This window comes from Muscardinus avellanarius (genome assembly GCF_963383645.1).
Source record: "Muscardinus avellanarius genome assembly, chromosome: 12".
In the NCBI taxonomy this organism is placed as follows: Eukaryota; Metazoa; Chordata; class Mammalia; order Rodentia; family Gliridae; genus Muscardinus; species Muscardinus avellanarius.
The window spans coordinates 65,984,670-66,006,563 of NC_137798.1; the positions used below are offsets into that span (position 1 = coordinate 65,984,670).

The following is a 21,894-nucleotide window of genomic DNA, read 5'->3' on the forward strand; positions in this document are numbered from 1 at the left end:
AGTACTGGGACTACAAATGTGCGCCACCATGCCCAGCAGCATTGTCCAATTGTTTTAGGCATGTTTTCTCTATAATTATGAAGGTTAGAAAAATTTGATTCCAAGCAGGTGTGGTGGTACACGCTTGTAATCCCAGCGCTTGGGAGGCTGAGACAGGAGGATCACACAGGGTCAAAGCCAGCCTCAGCTACTTAGTGAGGCTCTCAGCAACTTAGTGAGACCCTGTTTGCAAATAAAATATAAAATAGGTCTGAGAGTATAGCTCGGAGTTAAAAAACAAAGACTCTTGTATGCTTACTATATGAGACATTTCTTTTGCCCTCAGCATCAGCCTCGGAGATATTTTTGGACATATGATTTTCTAAAGTTTTCTCTCCTGCCAGGAAGGCGATAATATACTTTTGTAATAATGAAGTAATTTTGAAGTAACTAGTATGTTCTCCCCCATCCCATTTGCTTAAGTACATAGGGATTTGCTTTAAGATATTTATATAAAACATTAGTAATGTAATAGTACTGTGATATTGTACATTTATTAAGAATATGACAGAAAGGAGATCATTAGGTGCTCAAACAGCAACCAAGAAATCAGTCCTGAAAATTGTGGAACAGCGGACATTTTAATAGCAAGTATTATTTTTAGGAAATCTCCTTCAGAACAGCTTTTAGTCCTTGCTGTAATTTACTTTGTAACTAAGTACTAGTTTAGACACTCAATGTATGTTGGCATGTTTTCTTTTGAAAGGTTATGGTCTACTTATAAAGTATGCTGAACATTTCAATCTCAGAATTCCTCTTCTAGTGCTTTGTAAAGTGTTACCAATTTATATGTGCCTTCTATATCAACACTACACTTTTTGTTTTGTTTTAGGTATTTAAACCATGTCCGAGCTGCTTCTCCCCAGGACCTGGCCGGAGGCTATACTTCTTCTCTTGCTTGTCACAGAGCGCTACAAGATGCATTTAGTGGGCTTTTCTGGCACCCCAGTTAACCTTCATTTCTCCATTTATAAGATTTGGATCTTGGAGTCGAACCAGGGAGCTAGAAAAGTAAAGCAGACTTGTAAATTATACCCATATGCAGCTGCACACCAATACTATCACTAGCAGCTGTGTTAAAGTATTTATAAAGAGAAGGTTTCAGAACTAAGCTGGGAAATACAGGGAATACTTATTTGTGAAGAGATTTATTTTTTACTTATATTTTTTTCTGAGAGGAATTAAGGCAGTGAGCCTCATCTGATGGGAGAGAGGAATAAATAATTCACCTATGTATGTTTGAGGTTGACAGACTTGTAAAATCTCTTAAAAATAAAATTAGACTTTATAGTACATTTTGTGGTTTTTCTCTTATTACAGTGTTTTACTTGAACACATTTAAAAATGCCATTTTGATTACAGCATTTAGTGTTAATATCCAAGTCTATTATTTTTTCTCATAAAGTTTCTCCCTTTTTTCTAATGTCTTCTTAATACTTGTCCAGACTAGTGGATATAGTCCCTTCTCCCAGCAGGTTGTAGCAAGTAAAGCCTGCCCTGTACGAATGTCACTCGGTCATAAGGGAGAGCTCGGTGCCTGTGTCAGCAGTGGAAAGTGAGGCCGACCTTGATCAAGGTGTGGCAGTTCCCAGCTGAGAGGCACACTCGAGAAATCAGCCTGGCACTGACCTGCTGTAATGGCTGATTCAGAGAATTAAGTTAATAAAACAGTACTTAAACGGCACCTTTCACCTCCAGTGTGAGCTCATTTTATGATGGAATGTTAGAGACTGGAAAAGGTGTATTTTAAGTGAAATTTCCCCATGCATAGACTCTGATTTTGTTTCTGTTGACATTTCAAAGGCTTTTATTATACTTGGGGTTTTGTGTTAAGAGTTTAGATGTGGATAGGATGGATATTTGTAGCATTTCAACCTTGTATAAGTCTGTTATATAGACCACTGGATATGAGACATAGCTTCTCAAGGAAATGAAAGGTTTTCCTATCACATCTCCATTACAACAGATGTTAGTTTTGTGGGTGGAAAGTTATGTGAAATAGGGCTTGTGGTTACATTAGGATGGAATTTCTATATCTCACAACTTCATCTTATTTTACTAAGATTTTATTTTATGCCAGGCATGGTGGTGCACGCTTGTAATCCCCGCTCTTGGGAGGCTGAGACAGGAGGATCGCTCAGGTTCAAAGCCAGCCTCAGCTACTTAGTGAGGCTCTCAGCAACTTAGTGAGACCCTGTTTCCAAATAAAATATAAAATAGGTCTGGGAGTACAGCCTGGAGTTAGAAAGCCTATGGGTTCCACCCCCAGTACCACCAAAAAAAAAAAAAAAGATTTTATTTTATTATTTACTGAATAATTGACTTGGGCAAGAACATGTATACAAATTAGTAAAAAGCCAGAATTAGAATACACGGTTTGTTTTTAATCCAAGTCCAGTTCTAGCTACACTCTATCAGGGTGCATGTCCTACTCCTTATAACTACTAGATACTTCCCAGTTGAAGATTCATGGTCTTAAGTTCTACAACCTATAAATCTGTTCAAAGAACAGTGAGAACACTGAAGCTTTGTTGCACTCAGCTACAAAACCAACATATTTAAAGAGAATGAACTAATTAATAAAACATTGCAAAGGCGCTGAAGACTTATTTTGAGTCTACCTTAGGAGGTGTTAACTGACCTTATTAGATCAAATGGGCTGGTAAAAGATCAAAAACATTCCAGATAGATGTGCTTATCTCCTACCGTTACAAGTGATTTCTTCTCTCAGACACAAAAACTGTACAAATCTTCATCTACATACATCAAGTTTTTCTTAACATTTTACAATTCTAGTATAGAAGTAATAGTGAGCAGCTACTGCATTACCTATGTGCCCGACACTGTGCTTCAGTGCTCTGTATGTAATTCCAATGCTTACAACAGTGCTGTCATTGCCTCCATTTTAGCAGAGGGGGAAGCAGAAGTTAAGTAACTTGCCAGGAGTCAATACAACTTAAAAATAGCTGAGATGGGATTTGAGTCCAAGTGGTCAGGCTCCAGAAATGACTGTCAAAACTGTCAAGCTTACAAACAGCAGCTGAGCTAAAACCAGGTGTATGCAATCAAACTAAGATTTCCAGAAAATTTTACAGAGAAAATATCTTTTTTTTTTTTTTTCCTGTAATAGGGATTAAACCCAGTGGCACTCTATCACTGACCTGTGTTCCCAGCCCATATTTTGAGACTAGATCTTGCTAAGTTAGCCAGGATGACCTTGAACTTGTGATCCTCTTGCCTTGCTGGGATTACAGGCATATGCCACCAGACCCAGTTAGTATGATCTTTTATGGGATATAAATGACATCAACTTAATGACCTTGTTGATACCTTGAGAGGAACTCTAATTCATTATATAGAAAATATTTGTTTGTACCAATATAACACTACCTTGTAAGGAGTATTATTGATAGGGAACACATATATTTCATCTTAGAGCTTCTCTTAGATGTCTTTAGGCTGTTAACAGGTAGCCAAGCCAAAGTAATTTTAAAATTCAAGTAAGGTAACAGAGAACTTGTCAAAAAGTTAGTAAAAGGAAGGTATGTGTGCTGACAAACACTTGTAATCCCAGTGCTTTGGAGGCTGAGACAGGAGGATGGCAGGTTCAAGACCAGCCTCAACTACTTAGTGAGGCCCTCTGCAGCTTAGTAGACCCTATTTCAAAATAAAAATAATATAAAGCTGGTGGTGTAGCTTTGAAGTTGAATGCCCCTGAATTTAATCCACAGTAACTAACATACACATACAGAGCAAAAATTTAAAAATATAGCTATAGTTTTCTGAGTTTTTTGCTTTGTCGTACTGAGGATCGAACCAGGGGCATTGTACCTCTCAAATGCATCCCAAGCCCTTCTTTTTTATTTACTTTTGTTTTGAAACAGGGTCTTGCTAGGTTGCTCAGGCTGTCCTGGAGCCTGCAATCCTCCTGTCTCAGCCTCCCAAATACTGGGATTACAGGTTTACAACATCATAATACCTCTAGCTATCATTTTCTGGTGGATTAGTAGAGTTTATTTACTAGTATCACCTCTAAAAGTTTAAGATGGGTCTATATTTAAATAATGGAAAAACCATACATTAACTTATATGAAAAGGGGAAGAGCTACAATATTAAGGCATTTATGTATTTTCTTAACAATTACAGTGTATTTTGTAGATGATGACTAAAGAGATGATGAGCAAGAACATCATTTGCATATGTATTTCATAAGCTAGTCTAAGTGTACAGTACTTGGGTTAAGTTTCAAAACAACCTGAATATTTAAGTGCTTTTAGATTAGAAAGAAGGGCTCTAAGTCATTATTTCCCTGTACTTCTTACCATTGATTGCTTCACCTATTTACATTACCTGCAAGCTTCTGAGGGCATTTCAGCTTATAATTAATTACCTACAGCAGGGTCCTTAACCTTTTTCTGTAAGAATAGATAGTAAATATTTTAGGATTAGCAGGCTCAGAGGCAAATAGAGGGCATTATGAAGGTATTATATAACAAGATAAAATGCCCTTTTTATTGACAAAATTTAAAATATAGATACAACTTCTTGTAATGCTTTTTTGAAGAATAACACTGCCTTTAATAAAAAATCAAATTTTCTATCAAATTTTTATCTTTTTTATTTTTACGTGAATCACATTGAAAATGGCATGCATTCACAGTGCTTGGTGCCCCCCTTTCCCCTTTCTCTCCTTCCCAACAATGAGTGTCCAGGTTAACCATGCTACATTCATACTTAAACACATATTCGGATGTAGCTCCTTTATTAATCAACCTCAGCCTTCTTCCTTTCCTACTCTTCCTTTTTAGATTTGCTGAGGATTCCCCTCCATTATCTGGAGTCCCTCTGGTATCCCTAATACTCCTTAGTTTGTACATATTAGAGAAAATATATGTCCCTTCTCTTTCTATGCTTGGCTGATCTCACTTAACATAATGTTCTGCAGGACTTTCCATCTTCTTGCAAATGACATGATTTTGTTCTTTATTGCTGAGTAGAATTCTGCTGTATTTCCCATTATTTTGCAATCCATTCATCTGTTGATGGAGACCTAGGTTGGTTCCATATTTTGGTTCTATCTTTATACACTTTTTTTTTTTTTTTGGTGGTACTAGGGGTGGAACACAGGGGCTTTTCTACCTCTGGGCTACACTCCCAGACCTATTTTATTTGGAAACAGGGTCTCACTAAGTTGCTGAGAGCCTCACTAAGCAGCTGAGGCTGGCTTCGAACCTGTGTGATCCTCCTGTCTCAGCCTCCCACGTGCTGGGATTACAAGCGTGCACCACTACGCCCGGTGTATCTTTTCACCAACATGTACTACCAAACACTGTTCTCCACCCAGGAACATATGTGAACTAACTGATCATATCCTTTACCGGGAGAGCATTTGCAAAACTTGATTCCTTCCTTGATATTTGCTTTTTAGCTTGTTATTATGTAGTATATTAATTATTTCCAATTGAAGATCAGGTGGAAGCTCTTCAATTGCAGTTAGATTCTAAAATGGAGAAATATCCTTTGCTTTTATACCAAGACCCCATGAAAGTAATAAACAAAATATAACCACTGATAACTTGGTGAGAATGGAAGCCTTTTTAAAATTTTTGATAGTATAAAATAGGATATCCTGATTCAAACATCAGTTGTGTTTCACATTAAAATTGCCTTATAATCTAGTTGAGTTCTTTAAGAAGTATTATTAAAAATCAGCAAAAGCTCATTTCCAAAGTCAGTGTTCCAAAATAGTGTTTGAGGGCGATTCTTATTGTTAAGAAGAATTTCAATCTTGGCTCTCAAGCCCAGAAAATTACATTCAATTTACTCCTGCTAAGGTAATTAAATTTAAGTAGGGCAAATCAGGATGTTCAGTTTCCATTTATGGCAAAATTCAAAGAACTGAGGATGATTAGTCGTGAAAGCAAATGACATTGCTGGTTCAGTAGCCCATGTCTGATTCAAGTATTTTCTGCAGGATGTTTGCTGATCAACAATACGGTGAATAGCTAGGGGCTTTAAATTGCTGACATTTTCACAAACCTTTATAAACTTGTCCAACTAGGCTTTTTCTGCTCTACGTATTTTCTCTTACCATAATCAGTTATATCACGGCCTAGCAGATTCTACTTTTTTTTTTTTTTTTTTTTGCGGTACTAGGGATGGAACCCAGGGCATTCTACCCCCGAGTTACACCCCCAGCCCATTTATTATTATTATTATTCTTTATTTGGAAACAGGGTCTCATTAAGTTGAGGAGGGCCTCACTAAGTAGTAGCTGAGGCAGTCCATGAACTGAGATCCTCTTGTTTCAGCCTCCCAAATGCTGGGATTGCAAGCGTGCGCCACCACGCCTGGCTAGAGTCTACTTTTGGCTATACAGAATTAGTATTTTTTCAACTCCTTTTGAAAATATTCACCCATAGCTGTTCTGTGCAATGTTCATAGAGGATAGTTCTTCAGTCCCTTCAAGTTCAGCAGTTAATACCTCAAATGAACCAGAACTGAGCAGTATTAGTAACATCTTTCAACCCATGAGAGTCAAAGAACCACTCAGAATCATTTACCTTTTTAACTACTGATATTGCTTCCAACATCCTTAACCTTTTGAGCAACTATTCTTGCCAAGAGACCAATAGGAAAAAACCATGTTTATCTCCCCTGGACACATTTCTTCAGTTGCTGCATCCAAACAACTTGCTGTCAGTAGGTGCTTTACCTTGCTTGGCTAAAAAATTAGTCACTTGGAGACTATTTCTTTACTGGTACTAGAGATTGAACCCAGGGTTATTCTGCCTCTGAGCTATATTCCCCAGCCCTATTTTATTTTTTGTTTTGAAACAAGGCCTTACTAAATTGCTGACATTGGCCATAAACCTGCAATCTTCCTGTTTCAGCTTTCCAAGTACTGGGATTACAAGCATGTACCACCACACCTGGTTTTTTGATATTTTAAGTTTTGATTTCTTAAATGTTTGCCTGTGAGCTGAGAATACTATGACAAGTGTTTGTCTGGTGATACGAACATATATTGTATTCTTATTTTTAACTTAGCTATAGAATTTTATCTAATTCAGTATCAATGATTCACACTCCACTGTGCCTTCAAAGCACAACACTTAATGTCCACTTTCCTTGACATGATGGGTATGCACTGGTAATAAAAAATAAAATTTAGGGCTTGGCTATATACTTAGCATTCGAAGTGCTGTGAGTATAACTATGTCACTGTGATTCCTCATTTGCCAGGCAGCAGTGTGAAGGTGAGTCACATCAAGTTTCTGTTGAAACTGCTCAGCTCTGCTGTTGTACCATGAAAACAGCTGTACACAATACGAAAACAGTATGCTCCAACAAAACTTGAATGTACACTGATACTAAAATGTCATACAGTTCTCTCATGTCACAGTATGTTGTTCTTTTGCAACCATCTGAAAATTTAAGCACATTTTGCAGGTACAGACCATACAAACAGGTAATAGGCCAGATTTGGCCTGCACAGCGTAGTTTGTGTATACCTGATCTAAATAATCTCACTTTTAAGATTACTTTTACAGTGATAACTGGTATAAGAGCAGTAGTTATTTAAAATAACTAGTTTTCCCTAATAAGTAGTATCGGTGCCTTTCTAGTTAGCAACTACTCTACCTTCAAAAACTAACTTTTCCAAGATAGACAATATTTAAGTATATGTACCTAATAAAAAATTAGAAACAATTTAGATAAAAAAGATTTCAGTTACATTTTAATTTGGTAATGCTTAATTTATAAGACAGGGAAAAATATAAGGGTTCACTAATAAACACTGAATGCTAAAAGTTTGAAATCAAACATATTTCACTACATAAAAGTCTAGTGAAGGATGGAGAAAACATTTCCAATTAATTGTTTGAAGCCATTTGTGTTTTTTCTTCTGAAAAAACATTATCTGTCTTCTGCCGTTTAGGAGGCGGATCTTCATCATTCTCTGTAATAAATTCAGAAAGCCTATTTTAGATAATTAACAGTTAAATGATACAGGCATTTTTAAGATTTATAAGGCATAAACCTAGATGTGAAATGATTCCCTGTGGATTTATAACTTTTATTTTTTGTGCTAGAGATAGAACCCCGGGGCTTTCTACCTCTGGGCTATACTCCCAGACCTATTTTATATTTTATTTGGAAACAGGGCCTCACTAAGTAGCTGAGGCTGGCTTTGAATTTGTGCAATCCTCCTGTCTCTGCCTCCGAAGTACTGGGATTACAGGCGTGCGCCACCATGCCTGGCTCTGGGTTTATCATTTTAATGAGATACCATTTTAGTAGACTGAGCTGTGTATCATAGTTATAACATACTAAAATCTGAAAAGTCAAAATTGAATGGCAAGTGGTTTCTTTCTTTCATTTTCTTTCCTTTGGTACTGCGGATTGAACTCATGGGCATCCTACCTCTGACCTACACCCCAGCCCTATTTTTATTTTTTATTTTGAAACAAGGTCTCACTTAAGTTGCTGAGGGCCTTGCTAAGTTGCTGAGTGTGGTCTCAAATGAACAGTTCTCCTGTCTCAGGCTCCCAAGTACTGGGATTACAAGCATGACCCACCACACCTGGCTGGCAAGGGGTCTTGAACCAAAATAATGAATTAAAATTAATCCCCCCATTTTCAAATTTTAAAAACTACATATGTTTGTGTGTATGTTATGTGTTTGTGTATACATACAAATATCCCAAAGAAAGATACATGAAAGGTATTAAAGTGTATATTTCTTCCTCTAGAAATTGCTCACCTGAGTTTTTGGTCTGGGTCTTGTACAGAACAGTAGCAGGAATCTGAAAGGTGACGCACAGCATTTCCTTGTTGGGGGCCACGTTTCTTACTAGGTGAACTGAGCTGCACGCCTCCAAGGAAGTGCCCAACACCGCTGCAGCTTGTTGCTGAACATCCTCAGCAGGCTTAACATCTTTGGAAAAGCTGTAACAGTGCACTATGGGAAGGAGCTCACTGCTGCATGGCTGCCCATCTAAAAGTGATCTGAAAGCACTGAGAAACTCTATAGCTTTTGCTGGCAAGTTCATGACAATGTGGACGGAGTGTTTTCTTTCTTTTGATAGTCCCAGCTGCTGCATTAACTCTTCTCTGACTGGTCCTTGGAGAAAGTCTTTCCCATCCAAATTAAAGACTTGGACCTTCTGGTCGACTTTATTCAATTTACAATTGTGCAATAGCCATTTATGGGATTCAGGATTTAGATCATTGGCAAATACTGTGCAGTTTTTCTTTGCTGCTGGAATAGCAAAGGGCCCAACCCCAGCAAAAACATCAAATAGGACATCCCCAGGTTTGAGGAGTTCTGTGATACGGCTATGTTCTGTAGAGAGACGAGGATTCCAATAAACTTTTGAAAAATCAAATTCATAGATGTAGTTGTTTTCTCGAACCTGAAAAAGATATTATGTTTTTGGTTGATCTGCTTGGTCCTAAATGCCAGCCACTGATACTGGAGACGTGTTACACACGTGTGCACATATGTTAAAATTTATGACTGTAAGATCAAATAACAGTGTATTTAAAGGCATTTTAATTAGAATCCTGGTGTTCATGCTATTCTTGGGGCAAGTTAATATCTTTAATTTGAGTCACCTCCTGAAATCCAGAGAGCCCTGTATCTCAATCCTAAAAGGGCCATAGAGTGATTTTTCAGATCACATTTTTCAGGAAGGCTGACTCTTAATTATACTGTTACCAGATGGAGAGGAAAAACCTGTCATCTGAAACAGCACATCACACATATCTTCATGGTATGTAGTTACAGACAGTACTTCCACACAACACAGAAGCTGCCATCTTTATTCAGTTTTCAGTTAATAAAAGGGAGGAAATGAAAGATTTGTCATTAGATTTTGAGGTCTTTTATTGTTTTTTAGATAGACATAAAATTTATAAACTAAAACCAGGGAATAGAATGAATTATTTCCATATTTTCTTTCTTTTCCCAAATTTGTTTTATTTTGTATAAATATAGTGTAACAAGTCTTAAATAAAAGTAATAAGTCTTCACAGCATTTCATTTGACTCTATCAGAGACATGTTAAGAAATAGAAAATTAAAATTATAGTCATGGAATATGGCCTAAGTCATCACTTTAAATCCCTTATTTTATGAACAAAAGAACCAAAGAACAATCAAATAATCTAAGGGCCTAGGTTACAGAAATCAGAGCTATATCTTCTATTTCCTGCTTTTCCCCTCCTAACCACATGAAATGCTTCTAGCAATAATAATTATTTGTAGCACTAGGGATGGAACCAGGGGCATTCTACCTCTGAGCTACACCCCCAGCCCTATTTTTTTATTCTTTATTTTGAAACAGGAACTCACTGAGTTGCAAAGGGCCTAAATGGCTGAGGCAGTCTGCAAACTGTGATCCTCCTGTCTCAGTCTCTCAGATGCTAGGATTATAAGCTTGCACCACCACGCCTGGCTTCTGGCAAACATGCAGAGTTGGAAACATTTTTGCAAGTTTCTGCCAACTAAGTCTCTCTCCAGATGTAATCTAGAAGGTTTAAATGTTTTAAATACTATCTTATACAAACTATTCTATAACTTGCTCACTTGACCTGTCAATGGGCAATTTATTTTAACAAATATGGAGCTTAAAAAAATGTAAATGATGGCATGTTCTAGTATCATTATACCATATTTAACCAATTCCTCTGAAAAGTCTTTACCTGTCAGTATTATCCCATCAACGGTGTATTTACGTATTCATGTTATTATATACTCATCAATACTGGGTGCCATACATATTTTTAATGTTTTTCATCTTTCTAATTTTAAACACTAAGCTGTATATACACTTTACTTGGAGGTAATACTCACCTTGGTCATCATGTTCTCTTCTCCAGCTAGCACTTCCATCTGAAAATTTCGGAATGTATTGTCAATGATGTTGATTTTATTTACTGCTGAGGTGATTCCTGGATTTTTGTCAATCATAACTTGACCTAAAAGATGAAAATCTCCTATAAATACTGCCTGTTGTTGAAAAGTAAAATACTGAAAATATTAAATGAATTGTATTCTCTTTTGGTTTAGAGATTAAAAACCGTATCTAGTGGGCATAATGCTGTATATAATTCTAAAAACTCAACAGATTACTAAAGTGAATTTCTGACAGTCTTCAGTATACACACAAAAAAATAGGTACATATTTAAAAAATACTTTTGAGACATGTGGGTCTACTTAATATTTTTCTTTTTTCTTCCCCCTTTTCAGTACTAGGAATTGAACCCAATGGCACTCTACCACTGAGCTACATCCTTAGCCCTTTTAACTTTTGTGTGTGTGTGGGTACTAGGGAACTGGGACTGAACCCACGGGCATTCTACCTCTGAGGTATATCAGCCCTTTTTATTTTGAAACAGGATCTCACCAAATTGCTGAGGGTCTTGCTAAATTGCTGGGACGGGCCTGAAATCTGTGATCTTTCTGTCTCAGCCTTCTAAGCACTGGGATTACAGGTGTGCTGATCAGTGCCCAGCTTAACTTTTTATTTTGAGACAAGGTCGCACTAAGTTGCCCAGGCTTTCCTCGAATTTGCAATCCTCCTGCCTAGGTCTCCAGAGTGGCTGGGATTACAGACCTCCATACCAAGGCCCCCAGCTTATTTTTCCATGTTTTAACTGAATCTTCTCAAATGGACCAATACAACAAGCAAAAAGGCAGACCACAGGGAATTGGGAAAGAAATGCAAAGAAGAGATATGAAGACACTGGCAACAAATGGTTCCAGAAAACACCAGCAAAACCATCTGCCTGTCCCCTGGGGCCTCAAACCAAATGTTTTACTGTCAGTTTGAAACAAATGCCACTACTTTGGACATATATATTAGCAAAACACCATGTCTAGCAACAACAAAAATAGATTCTTTAGTCTTATCTAAATGTTCTTTTACTTAAATTGCTCTTTTTGTCAAATATTTATCACAGCAAAAAAGCTACATAGATAATAAAGTACATCAGAAATGGCATACTGATGGTCTTTAATTGAAGTCTATTTCTTGGCAGCACTTTAAAATTTTATAAAAATCTATATGCCATCTTACTGCTTAAGGAAAGAAAACTTGATTTGTAAGTTATTAAATAGTACTTAGTAATAGACATGCTAAAATAAAGCCAGAATTTGTCAGATTTTTCTCTGATAATGAGATACCTGATTTGAATATGATCAGTAAACTCTATTCAAAAAGTTGATTTTATTTATTTATTAAACTAGAGATTAAATCCAGGCCCCAAACCAATTTTATTTTTTATTTGGAAACAGGGACTCACTAAGTTGCAGAGAGCTTTACTATATTGCTAAGGCTGTCCTTGAACCTGCAATCTTTCTGTCTCCACCATGCCAGGCAAAAAGTTAATTTTAAATGAGGAATGAAAGCTGGGCACGATGGCTCATGCCTATAATCCCAGGACTTGGGAGATGGAGACGGGAAGATTCCAGGTTCAAGGCCAGCCTCAACACTTAGCAAGTCCCTCAGGGACTTAGTGAAACCCTGTTTCAAAATAAAAAGTAAAAACAAGGTTGCGGGTGTAGCTTAGAACACTCCAGGTTCAATACTTAGTACCACAAAAATTTCAACAAAATAGGGAATGAAATGTTTAAAAATAAAAGGCACTTATGAAGTTCTATAGAAAAAGCTTTAGATGTACTGAAATGTTTTATTTTTAACCTGAGTGCCCTTTTATGAAAGAAGTTAAAAAAATAGGAGTGCCAAAGGAATGTCTGAGTTAGGGTAGGCAATGACTATTTCCATCCAGTTACAATCATATGGATCTGTTTAAGTATTTATATGTTACCATTAGGCATTATCAATCTCTTTCACCAATAAAAGCAAAGAGAATGCCTAAGAGCACAGTTCTAAAATTCTACCTATGCAAAATGCTGAGTACTATACCTTTTAAATCTGAAAATAATTCCTAGGAATTGTGAAAAATATTTTTAAAGTAACCTAAAGAACGCATGGGCATCAAATATTTATATAAGGTTAAGTGCAGTTTGACTAGTCTTTTTCTATCCCCCAAAATAAAGGCCTCAGGTTTAAGGCTGGAGCTGGAGGTAGGACACACATAAACATTGTTTCTAAAAGGTTTGGAGCACTAAAAAACAAAGTATGGCACATAATATATAGAAAAGGTTTACTTAGTTAAGCCAATGAAGGCTTAAGTAAACAGTTTTGCACTTTTTATTTATTTTTGGTGGTACTGGGGTTCCTGGAAACCCTTCTAACTCCGGGCTACATTCCCAGACCTATTTATATTTTTATTTGGAAACAGGGTCTCTTAAATCAGCTCAGCTGGCTTCGAATCTGTGCGATCCTCCTCGTCTCCGCCCAAGCGCAGGGATTACAATCCTGAACCACCACGCCTGGCAACAGTGTTGTACTTTGACTGTAAAACACTCCAATTTAGGAAAGCTAATAGTGAACACTGCCCTAAAGGCTTAACAGTCTTGTGTATTCCAAAGAACTCTGTTCAATATACAGTGAAATTTTTTGTATTGTGTACACAAAAGACTGCATCAGCATCAACTTTTAGGGTTTTCTATGACCCTGGAAAGGGTAATCCAAACTGACCCTCAAAAGAGGGCCAAGATTCAGCTTAAAATTACAATGATAAACTGTCCTACTTCTGTGATTTGGTATGAAAAAAACAATAACCTTTAAAAGTAAAATTAGAATTTTCCAACTGCTTTCTAATACATGAGTATTACTCTTAACACAACTACCGATTAAATGCTTGAAAGGAAGCTGATGATCTCGAAGGTTCAGGTGTGCAATATGTCCGACTCTGCTAAAGCCTGAAGTCACATCTTGATCTTCAGGAAGCACAGCTTTCAAGATTTCTTCTGACTTAAAGTTTTCATAAGTAAGTTCCAAGTTGTAATTGGTTATCTGTGGATTCACATTAAGTTGCCTTAAAACATCAAGCTCTTCTTTCTCAAAGGAATCATGAGTAAATATTTTATAGGGATCCAACATAATCAGTCTACTCTCTTCATCTTCTGGATCTTCAATCACACGCTTTATGCCTGGACGCTGCAATGCTGCTCTTTTAAGAGATCGCATCAATCTATTGACTACTTCTTTCTTCACTTGAAGCACCGGAATGGTAACTGTCTTTTTAAAAGCTGTTTTATCAAGTTTTGTCATTCCTCGCACACCAGGGGGTGGTGAAAATAACTCAGTATCTCTTTTATTTGTTTCTATTTCTGGCATGGTTGAGAATTTTTTTCTTTGACCCAACAAGAAAATACCAAGTGTTTTCCTAAGCTTCTGTGTCAGTGTCATCCATGCTAGTGGAATCAACAGTTCAGATTCAGTTAGGTTATGGCTTTCCACTTTCAGAAGTCTTTGTGAGAATCCATATGGCTTCCATAAGACACTAAAAAATAAAAAAATTTAAAAATCATTCATTTAAAAAGTACCATACAGCCACAAATGAACACATTCACAATGGCATGTGTATATACGTTACCTCTGAACTATATCCCTGGCCCCACTTTATTTTTGAAACAGGGTCTAAGTTGAGGAGGCCTTGCTAAGTGGCTGAGGCTGGCAGTGAGCCTGCGATCCTCCAGTCTCAGCCTCCCCAGTACTGAGATTACAAGCATGTGCCACCAGGCCCAGTCCATAATGGCTTTTGAGAATAAAAATCTAAATGCTGTTTCAAATAACCTGCTAAATGATGAGAAATAAAACTGGTATGAGAGAAGTATGAGATAATGGTATGAGACAGGATGACTTTCCTTAGCAGTAAATAATAAATTTGCACCCTCAGTCTGCCTGATGCCAGGCAGGCTCATCAGTGATCCATCAGCTTCCCTATAACCAATAAGCTTCTCTACCCACAATTTTCCACAGAATGCATCTGAGACTGGAAAGCTGAGACTGGAATTAAAGGGTCCTCTCTAAATGAATAACAGTAATGCCATTACAAATGACAATATTTACTGGAATATCCTTGTGGGTGTTTACTGTATTATTAGATGCTGTGTCATCGATACTGAGAAGTGTGTACTAAGACATCCTCATCTTGTAAATGAGCTGTGTAAACGAAGACTCAAAAGTAGGTTAATTCATCCAAAGTCCTGTTGCTAGTTAGTAGCTGGGCAAGAATCAAAACCTCACAGATGCTTGGGAGGCTGGGGAGTGGCGCAAACCTGTAATCCCAGTACATGGGAGGCTGAAACAGGAGGATCGCAGGTTCAAAGCCAGCCTCAGGAACTTGGTGAGCCCCTGGTTCAAAGCAAAAAATAAAATAGGGCTGGAGCTGGAGCTCAGAGGTAGAATGCCCCTCGGTTCAGGCCCCAGTACCAAAAATCAAAACAAAAACTTCAGAGCTTGTGTTTGCTAGGTTGTCTGTCTTCTGTGATTCCTGGCCAAGTGTCCTAAAACCAGAGGCTTCGGGTTTCTTGTTTGTTTTTTTGTTTTTGCGGGTCTGGGGATGGAACCCAGGGGCATTCGACCTCCGAGTTACACCCCCTGCCCTATTTTTTATTCTTTATTTTGAAACCAGGTCTCACTGAGTTGCAGAGGGCCTAAGTAGCTGAGGCTGTCCGCGAACCGCCATCCTCCGGTCTCAGCCTCCCGAATGCTGGGATTCCAAGCGTGCGCCACCACGCCCGGCTGAGGCTTCGGTATTTCGAGGACGAAACTTTGCTAAGCTTCTTAAGCACCGTACTCACTTTGTCTTTTAAAACATCAAATAAAGAACTGTAATGGGAAAGGACCCTGCCCCAGAATATTGGAAAACAACTTAGTGAAACTCCGCACTCAGGATTCAAACTGAGTCTCGCTAGCACTTAACCAGCGGAGTGACCCTGCAGGAATGCGTATTCTGAGCCTCTGCCTCCATCGGCCAAGCGTGGCTGGACGCCGAATCCCGGGCTGGAGGCAGCTTCCCGGGCCTCCAGGGCTCGCCAGGGCGCCATCGGGCGGTCCGCGCCGCCCCGCCTCGCCGCGAAGCCTTCCCGCCGCGCCGCGCCGCGCCGCCGCGGACCCCTCACCTCATGCTCCGGTGCGGCCGGCGCCTGGGAGCGACGCCGAGGGGCGCCGGGCCGCGGCTCCGCCCCTTCCTCCCGCCCCGGAAGTGCGGGAGCCGGAAGCCGGCGCGGGGCGGGGAGGCGGGCAGGGGGCGGGCGCGGGGTGGCGGGGGGCGGGCGCTGGGCGGCGGGGGGCGGGCGCGGGGCGGCGACAGCAGCCGGCCATGGAGGCGGCCTGGGGCAGCGTCCGCGCCGAGCCCGGCTGGTCCATCTCTGTCCAGCAGCCCGAGGAGGCGGCGGCAACGGAGTCCAGCCCGTTGCTAAGCAACGTAAGTGGGCTCGCGCTGCAGCATCCCTCCTGTGCCGCCCCGAGGACCCCGAGAAAGGGGCGGCAGGGAAGGGAGAGCTGACCCCCGCAGCAGCCCAGACCCGGGCGCACCCGGCGGGGTCCCGCCTGGGCTACGGCCGCGCGCCCTGGCAGGCCCGGCTGGGAGATTGGGCAGCCTGAGTAGGGGGAGGCAGGGGGCCCAGGAGACGAGCCCCTCCAGGGTTAGGTGAGACACCTCTGCTGTTATCCTTGTCGCCTCGCAGCTTCCCCGCCTGTCTTGTGAGGGCTTCGCAAGAGTCACGAGGTGTCTGTTTCTTTTCTCCACGTAGTCATTGAGGGCTAGAAACATCTTAACATCTTAATACAGAGAGAGTTGTGAAGGTGGCCGGCAAGGAGCAGGAAACACTTCCCTGACCTAAAGTTTCTGCCCTAGGCACATCTCTATGTATGTATTTATGCGGTGCAGAATAATACCTTAACTCAGGTGCAGAATAATACCTTAACTCAAGGCCTCGAGGCAAACCTCTACCCTTGCTGCATTGCCAGCCCAGGGTGTGTGTGTGTGTGTGTTTACTGAGTGTGTGTGTTTTACTGAGTGCGTGTGTTTTACTGAGTACCGAACCCTGAGGCGTTTCACCTCTGAGCTACCCCCAGCCCTGCTTTTTTTTTTTTTTTTTTTTTTTGAAACAGGGTCTCACTAAGTTGCTAAGGACCTAGCTGTGTTGTGAACCAGCAATCCTCCTGTCTCAGCCTCTGAAGTACTGGAATTATAGGCATGCGCCACCACGTCCGGCTAGAAATTCTGCTTTTTAACTGGAATCTTTGGAAAATATGCGTATGTATATTTATGTGTGTGTGTGTGTGTGTGTGTGTATACATATATATCATACAACATATTAATATTATGTATGGTATATAAATAATTACAGTAGAATTGCAATGCTAGTAACAGGAAGAACAGTTAAGCGCAGCAAGCAGTTCCAAGCTGACTCAGATTCTTCAGGCGTCACATGAGCTGAGACTGTTCCCCCCTCTCAGTCCTCACCCTTTTCCTACCCTGTCTTTATCTCTTGCAGTCACAAGATGAGGTCTGGCTCTTCCTGCAGCCTACCTGGCCTCTGTACTGGTGATGATTTACCCAGGAAACTCTAGATTCCTGGAGCTGCACTCTAGGAGGTAGGAAGGAAAGGGAACCAGTGCTGGTTTCATTTAAGCTACTCACTCAAGCCCGAGGTTTGCAGATGTTTTTCATAACTTCTTAGTGATTCCTTGATGAAATCTGAACTTTACCATCCAAACATTTAACTCCATTAAATTTGTGTACCTACAGGAACTTCACAGTCAGGGATCCCCAGGAGTTTCATTTGGCTTCTCAGTCTTTAATTTGATGAATGCCATCATGGGAAGTGGCATCCTTGGCTTGGCTTTTGTTATGGCTAACACTGGTATCCTGGGATTTAGGTGAGTTGTTCTCTTTTTTCCCCCTCTTCATATTTTATTATCACTTTTTTTTCACTTCAGTTGTATATCGAGAAGCAAAAAGATGGGTCCCAGAGGCTATTATTATACAATTTCTAGTTAATTTCTGAGGTTTTATTGCTACTCTTGTTGCTAAACTGTAGCTTGAAAGGATGCTATATGTACTCATGCATTGTTTAGTAAGGGGATATGTTCTGAGAAATGCATTTTTAGGCAAGTGTGTTGTTATGTATCACAGAATACTTACACAATTCAAGATGGAAGAGCCTTTTATACACTTAGGCCATATGGTACAGCCTCATTGCTCCAAGGTTACAAACCTTTGGGATATGTTACTATACCCAATACTCTAGGCAATTGTAACACAGTGGTATTTGTGTATCTAAACATATGTATATATAGAAAGATAGCAGGGGAAATACAATTTAAGAAAATGGTGCACCTGTATAGGGTGGAGCTCCCAGGGCTGCCAGTGTCTCTGGGTGAGTCAGCGAGTGAATTGGGAAGGCGTCGGGCATTGTTGTACACTACTGCAGACTTGCAAACACTGTGCACTTGGGCTGTGCCACATTTATAAAAAGTATAGTTACCTTTCTTCAGTAATAAAATAAACTTAACTTATTATTTTTTTGTAGTACTGAGGATGGAACCCAGGGGCATTCTACCTCCGAGTGACACCCCCAGCCCTATTTTTTATTCTTTATTTGGAAACAGGGTCTCACTGAGTTGCAAAGGGCCTCACTAAGGACAGTGAACTGTGATCCTTCTGTCTCAGCCTCCCAAATGCTCGGATTACAAGTGCGCCACTGCCACCATGGCTGGCTAACTTTATAATTACATTTTAACTTTTAAATATTACATTTTTAAAACATTTTGGTTCTTTTGTAATAATGCTTAGCTTTGAACACAAACACCTTGTATAGCTGTGCAAAAATATTTTCTAGCCAGGTGCAGTGGCACACACCTGAATTCCCAGTACTTTGGGAGGCTGAGCTGGAGGATCACAGGCGAGGACCATCAACATCACTGTCTTCCATCTTTACGTGTCGTTCCACTAAAAGGTGTTGGGGGCACAATCACACACACAGTAGTTGTCTCTTATGATAACAAGGCCTCCCTCTTGGAAGACTTGTTGAGGCTGCTTAACAGGTAACTTTTTTTTCACATTTAAGTAGAAATATGTTTCTGGAGCCGGGTGTGATGGCACACGCTTGTAATCCCCGCACTTGGGAGGCGGAGACAGGAGGATCGCGCTGGTTAGAAGCCAGCCTCGCTAGTTTAAGAGGCTCTGTTTCCAAATAAAATATAAAATAGGTCTGGGAATGTAATCTGGAGATAGAAGGGTTTCCAGGAACCCCAGTACTACAAAAAAAAAAAAAGAAAGAAAGAAATTTGTTTCTGGGTACAGTGGCATATACTTGTAATCTCAGTACTTGAGATGCTAAGACAAGAGGATCGAAAGTTCAACTCCAGCCTCAGCAACTTAACAAGATCCTGTTTCCAAATTTAAAAATAAAGGCTGGAGTGTAGCTCAGAGGTAGAATGTCCCTGGGTTCAATCCCTAGTACCCAAACAAACAAATTAGGAGTAGACTGTAAGATAACATAGTATAATAAGTACATAAACTAGTAACACGCCAATCACATTATAAAGTATTACATACTGTTCATACTAGTATTGCTTGACTTTCATGTTGCTGGCAGCTCCTTAGTTTTGTTTACACCAGAATCACCACATTATGTCTGGCGCTGTGCTGTTAGAACAGCTATGATGTCAGTAGGTCAGAGGAATTTTCCAGCCCCGTTATATGCATATAGGGCCACCATTGTATATGCAATTATATCCTAAAGCATTACTATATAGTATGTGACTGTACTTTTAATTTTTTATCTGAAAATGTGGTTAACTTATTTATTTTTTATTATTATAATTGTTGTTACTGTGGTACCGGGGATGGAACCCAGGGGCCTTCTACTTCCAGGCTATTTTGTTTTATTTGGAATCAGGGTCTCACTAAGTTGCTGAGACTGACTTTGAACCTGTGATCTTCCTGTCTCAGCCTTCTAAGTATGGGGATTACAAGTGTGCACCACTCCACCCAAATTTGACTAATTTTTAAAAATAGAATTTGATCTACACTCATTTATTTTTGTTTGTTTTCGTAGCACTAGGGATTGAACCCAGGGGCATTCTACCTCAGAGCTACACCTCCAGCCCTATTTTATTTTTTTATTTTGAAACAGGTTCTCATTAAGTTGCGAAGGGCCTCTCACAAGTAGCTGAGGCTGTCCGCAAACCTGTGATCCTCCTATCTCAGCCTCCCAAATGCTGGGATTAAAAGTATGTGCCACCACACCCGGCAGACCTACACTCATTTATAACCTTAAGAAGTGGCTTATTCAGCTTACTCAGGTTGGCCAAAGCTATCAAAATTCATCAGCTGTGTTAGTCAGCTTTTCACCACTGTGACAGTATGCCTGAGAAAACAGCTTACAGACGGTTTCTCTTGGCTTGTCATTTCAGAGGATGCGGCCCACGGTTGGCTAGTGCCATTGTTTCTGGGCCTGTGGTGAGAAGAACATCGTGATGGAAAGAGCTGCAGAGGAAAGCTGCTTCTCTATGCAGATGTGGTGGTGCACACCTGTTTTTCCAGTACTGGGGAGGCTGACACAGGGGGATCACAGCTGCAAAGCCAGCCTCGGCAACTTAGTGAGGTCCTGTTTCAGAATAAAAAATAAAAAGGGCTATGCAGTACAGCTTTAAAGTAGAATGCCCCTGAGTTTGGTCCTCAGTACCACCAAAAAGAAAAAAAAGCAAGATTAAAAAAAAGAGAAGGGACTGGGGGGCATGATATAATCCCCAAGAGTGTACCCCCAAAGATCCATTCCCTTCAGTAGGTCCCACCTCCTACAGTTTCTATCACATGAGCCTGGGTTGGCAGGGGGAAGGGGATGTGCAGGTTTTGCTCCAAGCCAGAACAACAGCCATACAGGTTACTTATAAATAGCAATTTATGAGTTCAAATAAGGCACATAGTGTTTTCATTTCTTTGTCTTCTCTCCTCCTGTTGTTAGCAGTCTTATTTCACCTCATGAGGCCAGGCGTGTGTTCTGTGCTAATCCTTTTCATCTTTCAAAACTTGGCTCAGAGGCCAGTTAACCCCAAATAACCTTCCCTGGCTTTTCTGTGCTCTCAAGTGCTCCATGCATATCCATTGTTCTATAATGATGAGCAGCTTGCACCGTGCCAATAGGATGTATGAAGTTCACGTTGATTTTTATTTTCTCAGTAGAGGCAGACTTAGAGAAGTTAAAGTATATAGAGTCAAGCCAGGCATGGTGGCGCATGCTTGTAATCCCTGCGCTTAGGAGGCTGAGACAGGAGGATGACACAGGTTTGAAGCCAGCCTCAGCTACTTAGTGAGGCTCTCAGCAACGTAGTGAGACCCTGTTTTCAAATAAAGTATAAAATAGGTCTGGGAGTATAGCCTGGAGGTAGAAAGCCTCTGGGTTCCACCCCAGTACCACCGTAAGAAAGAAAGAAAGAAAGAAAGAAAGAAAGAAAGAAAGAAAGAAAGAAAGAAAGAAAGAGAGAAAGAAAGGAAGAAAGAAAGAAAGAATATAGAGTCTCATTTAGGTCTGTTTCTTTCTTTGCCTCCAGATTTCTTTATAAACAAAACAATTTTTAAGTAACTCAAACTTTTATTATGAAATATATTCACTAACTTAAAAACTGTATGTGGTGCCATAGGTAAGTAATGATCAGAGGACTTACTTTTTGATTCTCTTTGAAAAATCCTGTTTTATACCTCAGGGTCTGATGTGTGGATATATTCCACTGAATGCTGGCTCCCTGAATCATACCATTGTCCTTCTTGTGTATGTGTGGTGCTGGCTATTGAACCCAGGGGCATTCGACCCCTGAGCTACCCCTCAGCCTGAGTTTTTATTCTTTACTTTGAACAGGGTCTCACTGAGTTGTGGCGGGCCTCAGTAAGTAGCTAAGGCTGGCTGCGAACCGCGATCC

The 21,894-nt window shown here is 40.1% G+C and overlaps 3 protein-coding genes across 4 annotated transcripts in view; 2 read left to right on the top strand and 1 right to left on the bottom strand.

Annotated features, from left to right (window-relative positions):
- MNAT1 (MNAT1 component of CDK activating kinase) overlaps positions 1-992 on the top strand; it is a gene marked incomplete at both ends in the record, with an annotated part of 167,761 nt that extends 166,769 nt beyond the window's left edge. For both annotated transcript variants that reach the window (XM_080707574.1, XM_080707575.1), the window contains one exon: positions 872-992. In XM_080707574.1, coding sequence (XP_080563700.1) covers positions 872-992 — 121 coding nt within the window. The remainder of the gene's footprint in view (positions 1-871) is intronic.
- Positions 993-7,917: 6,925 nt separating this feature from the next.
- Positions 7,918-14,451, bottom strand: TRMT5 (tRNA methyltransferase 5; the record flags this gene model as incomplete). Its single annotated transcript, XM_080707160.1, has 4 exons — positions 13,806-14,451; positions 10,901-11,025; positions 8,808-9,459; positions 7,918-8,003 (listed from the first exon to the last, which is right to left on the bottom strand). Exons 1-4 carry the CDS (start codon positions 14,365-14,367, stop codon positions 7,918-7,920), a joined length of 1,425 nt encoding a protein of 474 aa, XP_080563286.1. The 5' UTR covers positions 14,368-14,451.
- Positions 14,452-16,285: 1,834 nt separating this feature from the next.
- SLC38A6 (solute carrier family 38 member 6) overlaps positions 16,286-21,894 on the top strand; it is a gene marked incomplete at both ends in the record, with an annotated part of 73,347 nt that continues 67,738 nt past the window's right edge. The window contains 2 exons of the mRNA XM_080707572.1: positions 16,286-16,390; positions 17,720-17,850. Of these exons, the coding sequence (XP_080563698.1) occupies positions 16,286-16,390; positions 17,720-17,850 (236 nt within the window). The remainder of the gene's footprint in view (positions 16,391-17,719; positions 17,851-21,894) is intronic.